The following is a 12,636-nucleotide window of genomic DNA, read 5'->3' as shown; positions in this document are numbered from 1 at the left end:
AAAAGAAAAGAAAAAAATCCCCTAAATTTTGTGTTTCTGGGAACACTGGCTCTGGTTATGAAAGTGATGCCTAGGAAACCACAGATTAAAGGACTGAGTGTAAATGAGGACTGAGTATAAATGTAGGAATCCTCATTCTTGGTTTTTTGCACTGTCCATGACCTGCAAAAAGCAAATGGCTTATATTCTTACCTTCATTTTCTTCCCACACATACTCTTATTACATCTTTCAGCCTGGCTTGCTCATTTATGATTTCACTGTAACTGCTCTTTCAAAGGCCACCAGTGAGGAGCAGCCAAATTTAATCTGCTTTTCTATTTTTATCCTCCTTTAAACTCTACGCTGCATTTTTGCCGACCTTATTTCTCTTGTCTCCTACTTTATGCTCTCCGGATTTCCTGATTCCTCTCCTGCCTTTATGACAAAACATTTGTTTTTCTCTTGCCTCCTCTTCCTCTTCCTGAACATGGTCTTCACACTACTTCTCTTCAACATTCCCTTCCTTAAAGAGCTAACTGGCATAGAAATAAAGCTGGCTTTCCATGTTGATAGTTCCCAACTTTAGATCTCCAGCTCTGATATTTCACCACAATTCACCATCTAAATTTTCAGGCTACCTATGGGTGATCATCATTTGGCTGTCTCATAGCACTTAAATTCCATTTGTCTACAAGTCATCACATCAAGTCCTTTGGGGAAATCTGTAGAATATGAATCAAACAAATAAACATGTCCCAAACCAAATTCATTATATTTCTCCACCAAATCAGTTCCTCTCTCAACTTTCACATTTCATATTACACCATGATTATTCCATACTAAATCATAATTTATTGAGTGCTTAAGATGGCAGGCACTGTATTAAGTGCTTTTACAAATGTAATAATCCAACGAGGTAGGTATTATTATTTCTCTTTTACAGATGAGGAAACTGAGGCTCAAAACCAAGACATTCTCCAGGGTCATCTCATCTGCTAGAGTGGAGAGGCTGCTGGACTCCCAAGTCAGGAGATTCTTAACTACTCTAACATACTACAATATATTGCCTTCCAGGTTCCAGGCTCAAGCCTCAGACTCAACTTAGACTCCTCCTTTTCTTCCATATCCAAACAGTATTGTTTTTTCCTTCACAATGTCTTTTGCTCTTTTCCATGGACTCCACCCTGGACTGGAAACCAGGGACCTAGGTTTAGGCAGAATTCTACCACAAAGCAGCTGTATGATAGTGGGCAACTCACTTTAACTCTGTAGCCTCTCTTTCCATATCTGTAAAATGAGGTGGCTGTTTAGATGATTTCGAAGGTCTCTTCCAGCATTACATTTTGATTCTAATCTAAATTTTTGTTATATTTTGTTCAAGAGACGTTCTTCTCATCTCTTTCCTTCTACAGCAGAGAACACAGGTCCATCACTGCTTTTATCTCAACACTTCTGCCCCACTCTCCCATTTCCTAGTTAGCATGTGCACGAGTTTCTCTAGGGCAGTTATCTAAAAATTGAAGTGTTGGGTTGTAAGATATGTATACCCTTAACTTTGCTAGATGATACCAAATTGTTTTTCCAAAGTAGTTAAACTAATTTATACATTCTCACCAATATGTGATATTGTCAGACTTTTTAATTTTTGCCAGTACAGTAGGTATATAGATCCATATTCATTCCTCTTCATAATGAAAGCTAATTGACCTAGTATTGTTTATTGAATGGTTCATTCTTTTCCCACTGATATGCAATGCTGGTGCTGACACAAATCAAGTTTCCTTATGCATGTGCACTCTCTTTTCTTTCCATTGCTTTATTTATTTCTGTACCCAAAACAAACAATCTTAATTACTATGACATATGATTAACTTGATGTTTTGTAGGGCAAGCCCTTCAATCTTGTTCTTTTTCAGGAGTGTCTTAGCTATTCCTGGCCCTTTGTACTTTCAGTAGAATTCTATAAAAAGCTGAATGTCATTCTAATTCTGTCTTGAAACTTCCCCAATCTCACTTTCTTCCTACGATTTCACTGAATCTACTGTTACTAAGGTGTCCAACGCCCTTCTCACTGTCAAATCCACTGGTCAATTCTCATTCTTCATCTTTCTTGACTTCTTCGCAGAATTAGACAACTGTTTGCTCTTTCCTTGGTGAAATACTTTTCTTCACTCAGTTTCTACAGTATTTTTTCACATACACTGACCTGGTCTTTCTCCTACTTCACAAGCTGTTCCTTTTAGTCTCCTTTGCTGGATTCTTCTCCTCTTCCCAACTGCCAAATGTTGGAAATCTAATCACATGATTTCCATCCAACCCAGAGCACAATCCTTAAATCTTTGTTATTTTCTATCTATACTCACTCTACAGGGTTATTTCCTCTGGCCCCACAGCTTTAAAATAGCAACTTCTAAATGTATGTCTCTAGCCCAAATCCTTTCTCTCAATTCCAATGCATGGATAAATATGCCTCCTTGATATCTCCAGTTGGATGACTGCTAGGGATTGGACATCTAATAGGTATCTCAAACTTAATATTCAAAACCGAACTTTTAATCACTCCTCTAAACCTGCTCCTTCCCTAATGTTCCTTATCAGTAAATAAGGAACATCTGTAAAATGGGGATTAAATAATGATACCTGCTTCATAAGGATATTACAAGAATGAAATAAGATGTCCACTAAGTGCTTAGCACAATGCCTGGTACAGAGTAAGCCATCCAACAAATATTCACCCATTTATTCAACAAATACTGCGTACCTATTTAGTGAATACTGTTTAAAGTACTGGAGATAGAAAACAAAATATATAGTCGCTACTGTCACAGAAGTTCCATTCTAGCACATCAGATGGTGATAAAAACTGTGGAGAAAATAAGGTCGGGGAGGAGGATAGGGAGTGCTAAAGGAACAGGTACAATTTTAAACAGGACAGTCAAGAAAGGTCTTACTGAGAAAGTAACATTTGTGCACGGACCTGAAGGAAGAAAGAGCAGGAGCCATGTGGATATCTGGGGAAACAGCATTCCATAAATGGAACTAAGCAAGTGTAAAAGTCCTGAAACAGGAGACCTGGCACATCTGAGGGTCAACAAGGAGTGGGTTATAAGCTTTTCAAGGCACAGGCCATCTCATACTAATTTTATATATCCCAAGTAGTATCTCCATACTACTGTGTATATCCTTGTATATACTTTTGTATATCCTTTAGTAGTGTGCTAGGCATTCAGCAAATATTTACTGCCTTGACCTTAAGTCCTCAGACCGTCTCATACCTTGTGAATAATTCTGCTCCTGAGCCAAGATTTCATTGCGTTCTTCCAAAATCTGCATCAGGGCAGCTTGGAGTTTAGGTGGTAGAATTTCATCCTCATCAGATACCTTAAAAGAAGAAATTGAGATTTTTCATGAGCTTTGAGAAAGAAAGTCTCAAACACGTACTAGTTAGGTCCCCAAAATTCCACAGATGACTTTGTATATATTTTGGCTGAAGAGTTTGTCTGAAGCTTCCTTCCCTACATTGAGGAGAATCTATGATGTTTATAGTGTATATATCTTAACTATATTTAGAAAACAAATAACATACTTTATAAAATTTTCTGGCACTTTTCCACCAAATATCGCTTATCTACTCATCTACAAGTCTTAACGCTATATTAAAGTCATCCCTAAACATATGGTGTTTCAAGTGTGATGAGCTAATTGATTTTGAAAAAAGACAAAGTCTTAGGAAACATTCTTTTCACCCTGTGTTCAGTGCTCACAAATCTATATGCAGGTTACATACAGAGGACCGCTCTAAGAAGGCTTTACTAACGCTTCCTTCCACTTCAATATCCAGAATAAATGACCATTTCTTTTTTGCCCCCTACTGGGGGGCAAATTTCTTATTATACCACTTCTAAAACTTTATGAGTATGTCTGCTCCCCTTCCCCTACATGAGACTATAAGGCCTGAGGGTTCAAACTGTGTCTTAATAATCTTTAGATTCTGGCTGACTAACAGACTATCTGAAATAATCAGTGCTGAATGCTTGTTAAGTTTAATTAAATTAGAAGCTTATACATCAACTCATCTGGAGTTGAAGGGAGTTACCTCTTCTGAGAATGACATTTAATGTTTCCTTCTTCCTTCTTTGAGATGGACAGCTATAAACCCAAGCCACATTTTTCAGGTCAATCTTGTATGATTGGCCACAGTGTTAAGTCAAATATGTATAGGAACTAAAAGTCTTGCCTGAGTCATCTTCGCTAAGTACTCTCACATATTTTCTGTCCAATTATTCCCAAACATTATGTAATCGCCTCCTTTGTCACTCACCTCCTGCAAGAACTTGTCTGCACAGAGATCAACTATCAGTACCTATGGGATAAAGGAGCCAGGCAAGTTAAACCAGAGACATTCACAGAGAAATACATTAGGCACTGCTAGATTAGGAAGAGTGTTTTGATTCTTTCAAGCAATGGGAGTAATTTTAAACAAAAGTAACTTGAAGTTGTAGTCCATTTAAAAGTTAACTCATCAATATATCAACAAATAAACTGCAAGTTAAAAAAAAACAATGATGGGGGGGGCCGGCCTGTGGCCAAGTAGTTAAGTTTACGTGCTCTGCTTTGGCGGCCCAGGGTTTTGCCGGTTTGGATTCTGGGCACGGACATGGCATGGCTCATCAGGCCATGCTGAGGTGGCGTCCCACATAGCACAACCAGAGGCACTCATGACTAGAAGATACAACGTACTGGGGGGCTTTGGGGAGAAGGAGGAGGAAAAGAAAAAGAAGACTGGTAACAGATGTTAGCTCAGGTGCCAATCTTTAAAAAAAAAAGATGGTGGATACTATTTTAAAAGAGACTGAAAAATCATACCAACCAAATGATGCAATGTATGGACTTTATTTGGGACGCAATTCAAACAAACTATTAAAAATTTAGGAAATAACTGGAGATTTGTTGAGCACTAGATTTTGCTGATATTAAGGAACTGTTACTAAATTTTTTAGGTGTGATAATGGTATTGTGTTAAAATGCTCTTATGTTATAGAGATTCATATTGCAAATTTAGAGATGAAATTGTCATGATATGCATCAAAATATTACGGGAGAAAGGAATGGATAAGGGTAAAGATTAACCATAATTTGGTAAGTACTGAAGTAGAGTGACTGGATTTATTTCACTCATGTTTACTTTCACATATATCCGAAATTTTCCATAATAAAAGCTTAAAAAAAGATGAATACAAAAATCAATTCTGTTTCTATACACTGATAAAAAACAATATGAAAAAAAATTAAGAAAACAATCCCATTTTCAATCACATCAAAAAGAATAAAATACCTAGGAATAAATTTAACCAAGGAGGTGAAAGAGCTGTATATTGAAAACTATAACACATTGATGAAAGAAACTGAAAAAGACACAAATAAATGGAAAGATATTCCACGCTCTTGGATTGGAAGAAGTAATATTGTTAAAATGTCCATACTACCCAAAGCAATCTACAGATTCAATACAATCCCTAATAAAATTTCAATGGCATTTTTAAAAGAAATAGAACAAACAATCCTAAAGTTTATACAGAACCACAAAAGACCCCGAAGAGCCAAAGCAATCTTGAGAAAGAAGAACAAAGCTGGAGGCATCACATTTCCTGATTTCAAACTATATTACAAAGTTATAGTAATCAAAACAGTATGTATTGGCAGAAAAACAGAGATACAGATCAGCGGAACAGAATAGAGAGTCCAGAAGTAAGCGCAGGCAAAATCAATTAATTTATGACAAAAGGAGCCAGGAATACACAATGGAGAAAGGACAGTCTATTCAATAAATGGTGTTGGGAAAACTGGACAGCTACACACAAAAAAATGTAACTGGACCCCTATCTTAAATCATACACAAAAATCAACTCAAAATGGATTAAAGAGTAGAATGTAAGACCTGAAACTACAAAACTCTAAAACTACAAAGAAAAGATAGGGGGTAAGCATCTTGACATTGGTCTTGGCAATGATTTTTTGGATTTGATTCCAAAAGCAAAGGCGGCAAAAGCAAAAATACACAAGTGGGGACTACATCACACTAAAAAGCTTCTGCACAGCAAAGGAAACTATCCAACAAAATGAAAAGGAAATCTACAGAATGAGAGAAAATATTTGCAAGTCATATATCTGAAAAGGGGTTATTATCCAAAATATATAAAGAACTCATACAACTCAAGGGCAAAAAACCCCAAATAATCTGATTAAAAAATGGGTAGATGAACTGAATACACATTTTCCCAAAAAGACATACAAAGGGCCAACAGGAACATGAAAAAGTGCTCAACATCACTAATCATCAGGGAAATGCAAATCAAAACCACAATGAGATGTCACCTCACGCCTGAGAGAATGGCTATTACCAAAAGGACAAAAGATAAATGCTGGTAAGGATGTGGGGAAAAGGGAAGCCTTGTGCATTGTTGGTGGGAATGTAAACTGGTGCAACCACTATGGAAAACAGTAAGAAGGTTCCTCAAAACATTAAACATAGAACTACGATGTGATCCAGTAATCCCACTTCTGGGCATATATCCAAAGGAAAGGAAATCACCACGTCAAAACGGTATCTGCACCCTCATGTTCACTGCAGCCTCATATTCACTGCAGTTCACAACAGCCAAGACGTGGAAATAACTTAAGTGTCCACTGACAGATGAACAGGTAAAGAGGATGTGGTAAAAAATACAGTGGACTAATATTCAGTCATAACACAGAACAAAATCCTGCCATTTGTGACTACATGGATGGACTTTGAGGGCATTAGGCTAAGCATAATAAGTCAGGCACAAAAAGACAAATATCATATGATCTCACTTATATGTGGAATCTAAAAAACCAAACTCATAGATACAGAGAACTCATAGATCACCTGGTGGTTGCCAGGTGAGGGGTAGGGGATGGGTGAAATGGCTGACAGTGGTCAAAAGGTACAAACTTCCAGTTATAAGATAAATAAGTCCTGGGGATATAATGTACAGCCTGGTGACTATAGTTAACAATACTCTATTGTATATTTAAAAGTTGCTAAGAAAGCAGATTGTAAAAGTTCTCATCACAAGAAAAAAAAACTATTGTGAGGTGATCGATGTTAACTAGACATTATGGTAATCATTTCACAATATAAACATATACCAAATCATTATGTTGTACACCTTAAACTAATTATATGTCCTCAATAAAACTGGTGGGGGTGAGGGGAAGGTTAATCCAGCAGAGTAATGGGGAAGAATAGTTTTTTCAAGAAATGGTACTGGGATAGTTGTTTATCCATATGAAAAAAAATGAAATGACCCCTACCTCCTATCATATACAAAAAAATCAAGTCCCAGGATTCAGAACCAAAAATTAAAGGAAAAATAATAAACTTTCCAAAGCTCCCAGGAGATAATGTAGGAGGATATCTCAATGAAGTTAACATATTTATTTTTTTAATTTCTTTTAGGAAGATTAGCCCTGAGCTAACTGCTGCCAATCCTCCTATTTTTTTTTTGCTGAGGAAGACTGGCCCTGAGCGAACATCCATGCCCATCTTCCTCTACTTTATATGTGGGACGCCTACCACAGCATGGCGTGCCAAGCGGTGCCATGTCTGCACCCGGGATCCGAACCAGCGAACCCTGGGCCGCCAAAGAGGAATGTGTGCACTTAACTGCTGAGCCACTGGGCCGGCCCTACCATGAAGTTAATATAAAGAAAAACTTAAGCAGCTCACAAAAAAACCCACTAACCATAAAAGAAAGGATTGATAATTTTTTGACTACATTAAAATTAAGAACTTCTGTGCATTAACAAAAACACCATCTTGGAGAATGAAAAGGCAGGCCACAAAGGGGCTGGTATCCACAATATAAAAAGGCCTCTTAGAAATCAGTGAGGGTAAACAATGCAGTAGAATGACAGACAATGAATTTTACAAAAGATGGTATTCAAATGGCTAATAAACATATAGAGAGATGGTCACCCTCAACAGTAATCAAGGAATGTAAATTAAGCCACAACGAGAATACCACTATATACCTACCAGATTAGGCCAAAATACACAATCTGATGATAACAAGTGTTGATGAGGATGTGGAGCAACAGGAATTCTCATACATTGCTGGAGGGAGTTTAACTTAGCACAACTACTTTGGAAAACAGTTTGACTTTATTTACTAAAGTTGAATATATGCTTACTCCTGACCTAGCAATTCCATTTTCAAGTATATACATGTAGAACTGCATGCATATATGTACCAAGAGTCATGGACAAGAATATTTATAGCAGCATTCTTTATAATAACCCCAAACTAGAAACAACTCAAACGTCCATCAACTGCAGAATGGATACGAAAATCATGGTACATTCACACAATGGAATACTATACACAGTTAGAATGATCAAACTACTGTTAAACTTATCAACATGGATAAATCTTACAGACATAATGTTGATCAAAAGAAGCCAAACAAAGTATATATACACACACACAATATGAGTTCATTTATATCAAGCTTAAAACCAGGCAAAACTGTAATATATTGTTCAGGGTTACATGCCGAGGATGTAAAACTATACAGAAAAACAAGTAAATGCACAGCATGAAAGTCAAGATAGTGGTTTCCTTTTGTGGTGGGGGAAGGGAATGGTGATTAGGAGGAGGCATGATGGGGACTTCTCTGGTGCTGGCACTGTTTCCATTGCTGTAATGTTTCCATTCTATTCCAATGTTGGTTACATAAGCATTCACTTTGTGATAATTCACTGAACTGTACATTTTGTTTTAGACACTTATCTATATGTGTGTTGTATGTGAAACAATTTTTTAAGTTAACTCAGAGTCGTTTTTGTGTTTGACTTAAAAAAATAAAGACCTACCCTTCAAAATAACACAAGAATGAACCCATGCTTCACTACTGTACATAAGACACAACTTTGGATTCATGTGTACTATAGAATGTTTCTCACTTTAAAGAAAAAGATACAAAAAATATGATAGCATAATGTATTAATAATAATAAACATATATAAGTATTAATTAACGACAACTCCATCACTCTTAAAGATCAATTGTTTTCATTTGTTAGGCCTCCAATCTTTTCATAGATACTATTTCTCCCATCTCACCTCTTCAATGGGTAATTCCTGAAGCTGTGGTAAGGAGCAAGACAGGATTCCAATAAGGAACGGAGTAGGTGAGCACACAATGTCGATCATAGATGCTGGCAGGACTGGGATGTAGGTATGTTGCCAGGTGAACGGATACAGTGTGGCAACCACAGCATGGCCACATTTTGACAGGGTGCTAGCCAGAGGAGAAAGTAAATGGTGTCACATACAGAGCAACACATACAGGGTATTTCAGATATTATGTTACAGAATTACAAATTGATGCCAGTTAGTGATCACAGATTAACAATTCTGTGATTACTCATTAACTTTTAACATTTTATTTAAATTTTTAACTTAATTTACTGAAAATCTTGAATCTCAATCCAGTTCTTTCTCACAATTCATATTGCTAAAAATTAACGTGTACTTAGAAAACCAATACCAATTTTTAACGATAGTTTAAGCAAAACACATTTACAAAGGCCAATTGCAACCCCCAAAAGTTACTGCTATAGTCTAATGCAAACAGCTTTTGAATTATTTACCATTTGGAATTATCCACGTCACTATAGCATTAGGTAATTGCGATCCTATAGTTTTTTAATATGCCCAAATTTTAAAATAGTAAAAACAAGTAAAATATCAGTATAAAGTGACATATTTTACTTATTTCTCACCTTAGGCTATTGGCAACAAAGATCACCCTCCGCTCCAAAAGGAGAGAGGCACAGACGCGGATGAGATGACACACACTCAAGCACTTAAAGAGACATTCAAAGTCAACGTGTTCCAATCGGGAATCCAGTGGTCGGCAGAGTTCAATGGACTAAAAAGGAAGAATTTGATTCACAAGAGCTGAGGTTGGAAAACAGTCCTTGATGACAACACTAATGGATCCTGTCATTCTTTTACAGGTTAAATTCACGAAAGAAGGACTGTCACAGAGAGTCTGTAAAGCTGCCTACACTAATCCCAAGATCTAATACCCTATTTTTGTGCTGTAAATTTCTGGTAAAATCCTTTATCCCATCTGACAATAGTATGTATAATCTTCATTTATCACACTGAAATTGTCATTACAAAGGGGCTCAATCTATGAATGGTAGAAAATCTCTGGTTCCTGGGTCCAGGATCAATTATTTCACAGATGAACTGGATATTTCTCCAGTGCTTTGTGGGACTACAACACATTCTGCACAGTTTATGGAAAGGAAAACCACGCCCTGAGCCTTCTGGAAACTCTGCCTATTAGTGTAATGCCTGCTTTTTGGCGGCTATCAAAACTTTTCAAAATGAGCTAACTTACCCCATCTCCAGCCCCAGGGAGGTAGCTCTTAACTGTGATGGTGCGTCCAGGAGCTGGGAAAGGAGCTTCCATGACACTGCGCATGAATGGGTAAACCAGGGCTGGAGACATTTCTCTTCGTTTCTCTACTTCATCCAGAATCTACACACACAAAACATGCTATTTTATTACAGACTCAGTTCCAAAACATAAAAGAATCCTATTAAAGGAATTGCCGAACTTGGTGTACAAACTTGAAAATAACTCCAACAGATTTTAAGACAGATAGCTTCTGCAACCAATAACGGGCTATTAAAGGCATCATGTCTCTTGAGGATATCCTTATATCCCCAAGAAGAGTTTCTAAAATAAATCAACTTATTTTTAGAAGAGGAGCCCCTTTTAATTTCACTAAGGTAGGGGCCAAAAAGGTGATGCTGACAATGATATCCTGCACTTTGGGGTGTGGGAAAGACATGAGACAAGACAAGCTTCAGTCTATGTTCTCCTTTAAGTTGGGAGGTTTAGCAAACCAAAATGAGGATGACATGGCAACAGCATCTGGATTAAAGATATAAATTTAAGCTTTTATATCTGTGGTTCTAATTTACTAATGAGAAATCCTTTCTAAAGACTATGCCACTTAACATTGCCTAGTGAAGTCATCAGAAACAAAAACTGAGCACTGAGAAAGAACAGCACTTTTCATAGGACCCGTTCTCCACTTACCTTTGAAAAAAGGTTGAAGCAGCCCAGGCGACTAACCATGCAGTACACCTCAGGGAGTCGCTTCCCTTTGCCTTCTGGCTAAAAGAAAAAAACAAGGCAAAAAGTAAGCAGCACAAGTCATTACTTATTTGGACTATTAATATTTTTTAGCAAAGAGCAGGAACCAAGGCTCTCATCCTCAATAAACACCGAAACATGGGAAAACGCTAAAAAGATAGCAGGATTTATTCCAGGTTTAGTGGAGGCATCTAAGCAAGAAGAAAGTAACTCAGAGCTCCCTCAGTTGGCTCATTGTACTCCATTCCTCAAATACACCCAGACTGATATTTAGCCACTGTGTCAGTGGTTTCTTCATCTATTACAAATAATCAAATAAAATCAATCCACACCTTTTCCATTCTGTAACACTCTGTAGCTAACCCCTACCTAGCTGTTACTGCTTTTTTATTTTATTTTAAAGATTGGCACCTGAGCTAACAACTGTTGCCAATCTTCTTTTTTTCGTCCTGCTTTTTCTCCCAAAATCCCCCCAGTACATAGTTGTATATATATATATTTTTTAGTTGTGGGTCCTTCTAGTTGTGGCATGTGGGACGCCACCTCAGCATGGCCTAATGAGGGCTGCCATGTCTGCGCCCAGGATCTGAACTGGTGAGACCCTGGACCGCCCAAGCGGAGCGTGTGAACTTAACCACTTGGCTACGGGGCTGGCCCCACTTTTACTGTTTAAAGGTAACATAGCTTCTTTAATATACAGATCACTGAGTAGCGTTCAAACTCATCTAGAGTTAGTGTTTCTGAAGTTCCTAGTCTGATTCTATTGTTCCCTAACCAACTCCAACTGTAGCCTACGTCTAGTACTTACCAAGAGCTTCTTACAGTAACCAAACCACCGGCTCCCATCTTCACCAGTCAAGACAAAGGAGAACGTTTCACTGAAAAAACAGTCAACAGTTGGAGATCTAAACAGCTACTTATGGCATTCCTCATGGAACAAACAGTTGAAAATTAGGGTCCAACAGCAGTCATTTTGTGATCTAAGAAGAGGCATTCACATTACATTTATTGCAAGTCACTTCTCCTGAGGGAGACTGTCGAGGCCTTGAGAATATCTTGCCCATACTGGAGTGAGAGAATAGGTATAGATGAGCTGGTGATGCTGCTGCCTCCTTTTACTTTCTTATTTATCCAGTTTAGCTATTAATCAAGCCTATCTTCCTTCTGCTGAATGTCCAATTTAGTCAAACACATAGGCAAGCTATAAAGGATTTTGGAAAGTCATCTCCTCCGTTCAAATTCTTCTACTTAGTTCTGAGAGGTCATATGGAACAGTCACAGGCATAGAATTATATCCCTAATATATAAAAATTAATAAGAAAAATATTAACTCCTCACTAGGAACACAGGCAAAAGATATGCATAGATAATTTACAAAAAGACCTATAGATGACCAAGAAAGAAATTCATTAATAATCAAAGAAATCCAGATTTGAACAATGAATACAAGTG

The 12,636-nt window shown here is 37.4% G+C and overlaps 1 protein-coding gene across 6 annotated transcripts in view; it reads right to left on the bottom strand.

The window, feature by feature from the left end:
• Positions 1 to 12,636, bottom strand: part of DENND2C (DENN domain containing 2C) — a 73,537-nt gene that overhangs the window by 3,575 nt on the left and 57,326 nt on the right. For all 6 annotated transcript variants that reach the window (XM_008522835.2, XM_008522836.2, XM_070608070.1 and 3 more), the window contains 7 exons: positions 11,993 to 12,062; positions 11,128 to 11,205; positions 10,420 to 10,560; positions 9,791 to 9,939; positions 9,129 to 9,306; positions 4,302 to 4,343; positions 3,256 to 3,361 (listed from right to left, as the gene is read on the bottom strand). In XM_008522835.2, the coding sequence (XP_008521057.2) occupies positions 3,256 to 3,361; positions 4,302 to 4,343; positions 9,129 to 9,306; positions 9,791 to 9,939; positions 10,420 to 10,560; positions 11,128 to 11,205; positions 11,993 to 12,062 (764 nt within the window). The remainder of the gene's footprint in view (positions 1 to 3,255; positions 3,362 to 4,301; positions 4,344 to 9,128; positions 9,307 to 9,790; positions 9,940 to 10,419; positions 10,561 to 11,127; positions 11,206 to 11,992; positions 12,063 to 12,636) is intronic.

The sequence above is a fragment of the Equus przewalskii genome, unplaced genomic scaffold (assembly GCF_037783145.1).
Source record: "Equus przewalskii isolate Varuska unplaced genomic scaffold, EquPr2 ChrUn-13, whole genome shotgun sequence".
Classification (NCBI taxonomy): Eukaryota; Metazoa; Chordata; class Mammalia; order Perissodactyla; family Equidae; genus Equus; species Equus przewalskii.
This window is presented reverse-complemented; position numbering and strand designations above follow the sequence as displayed.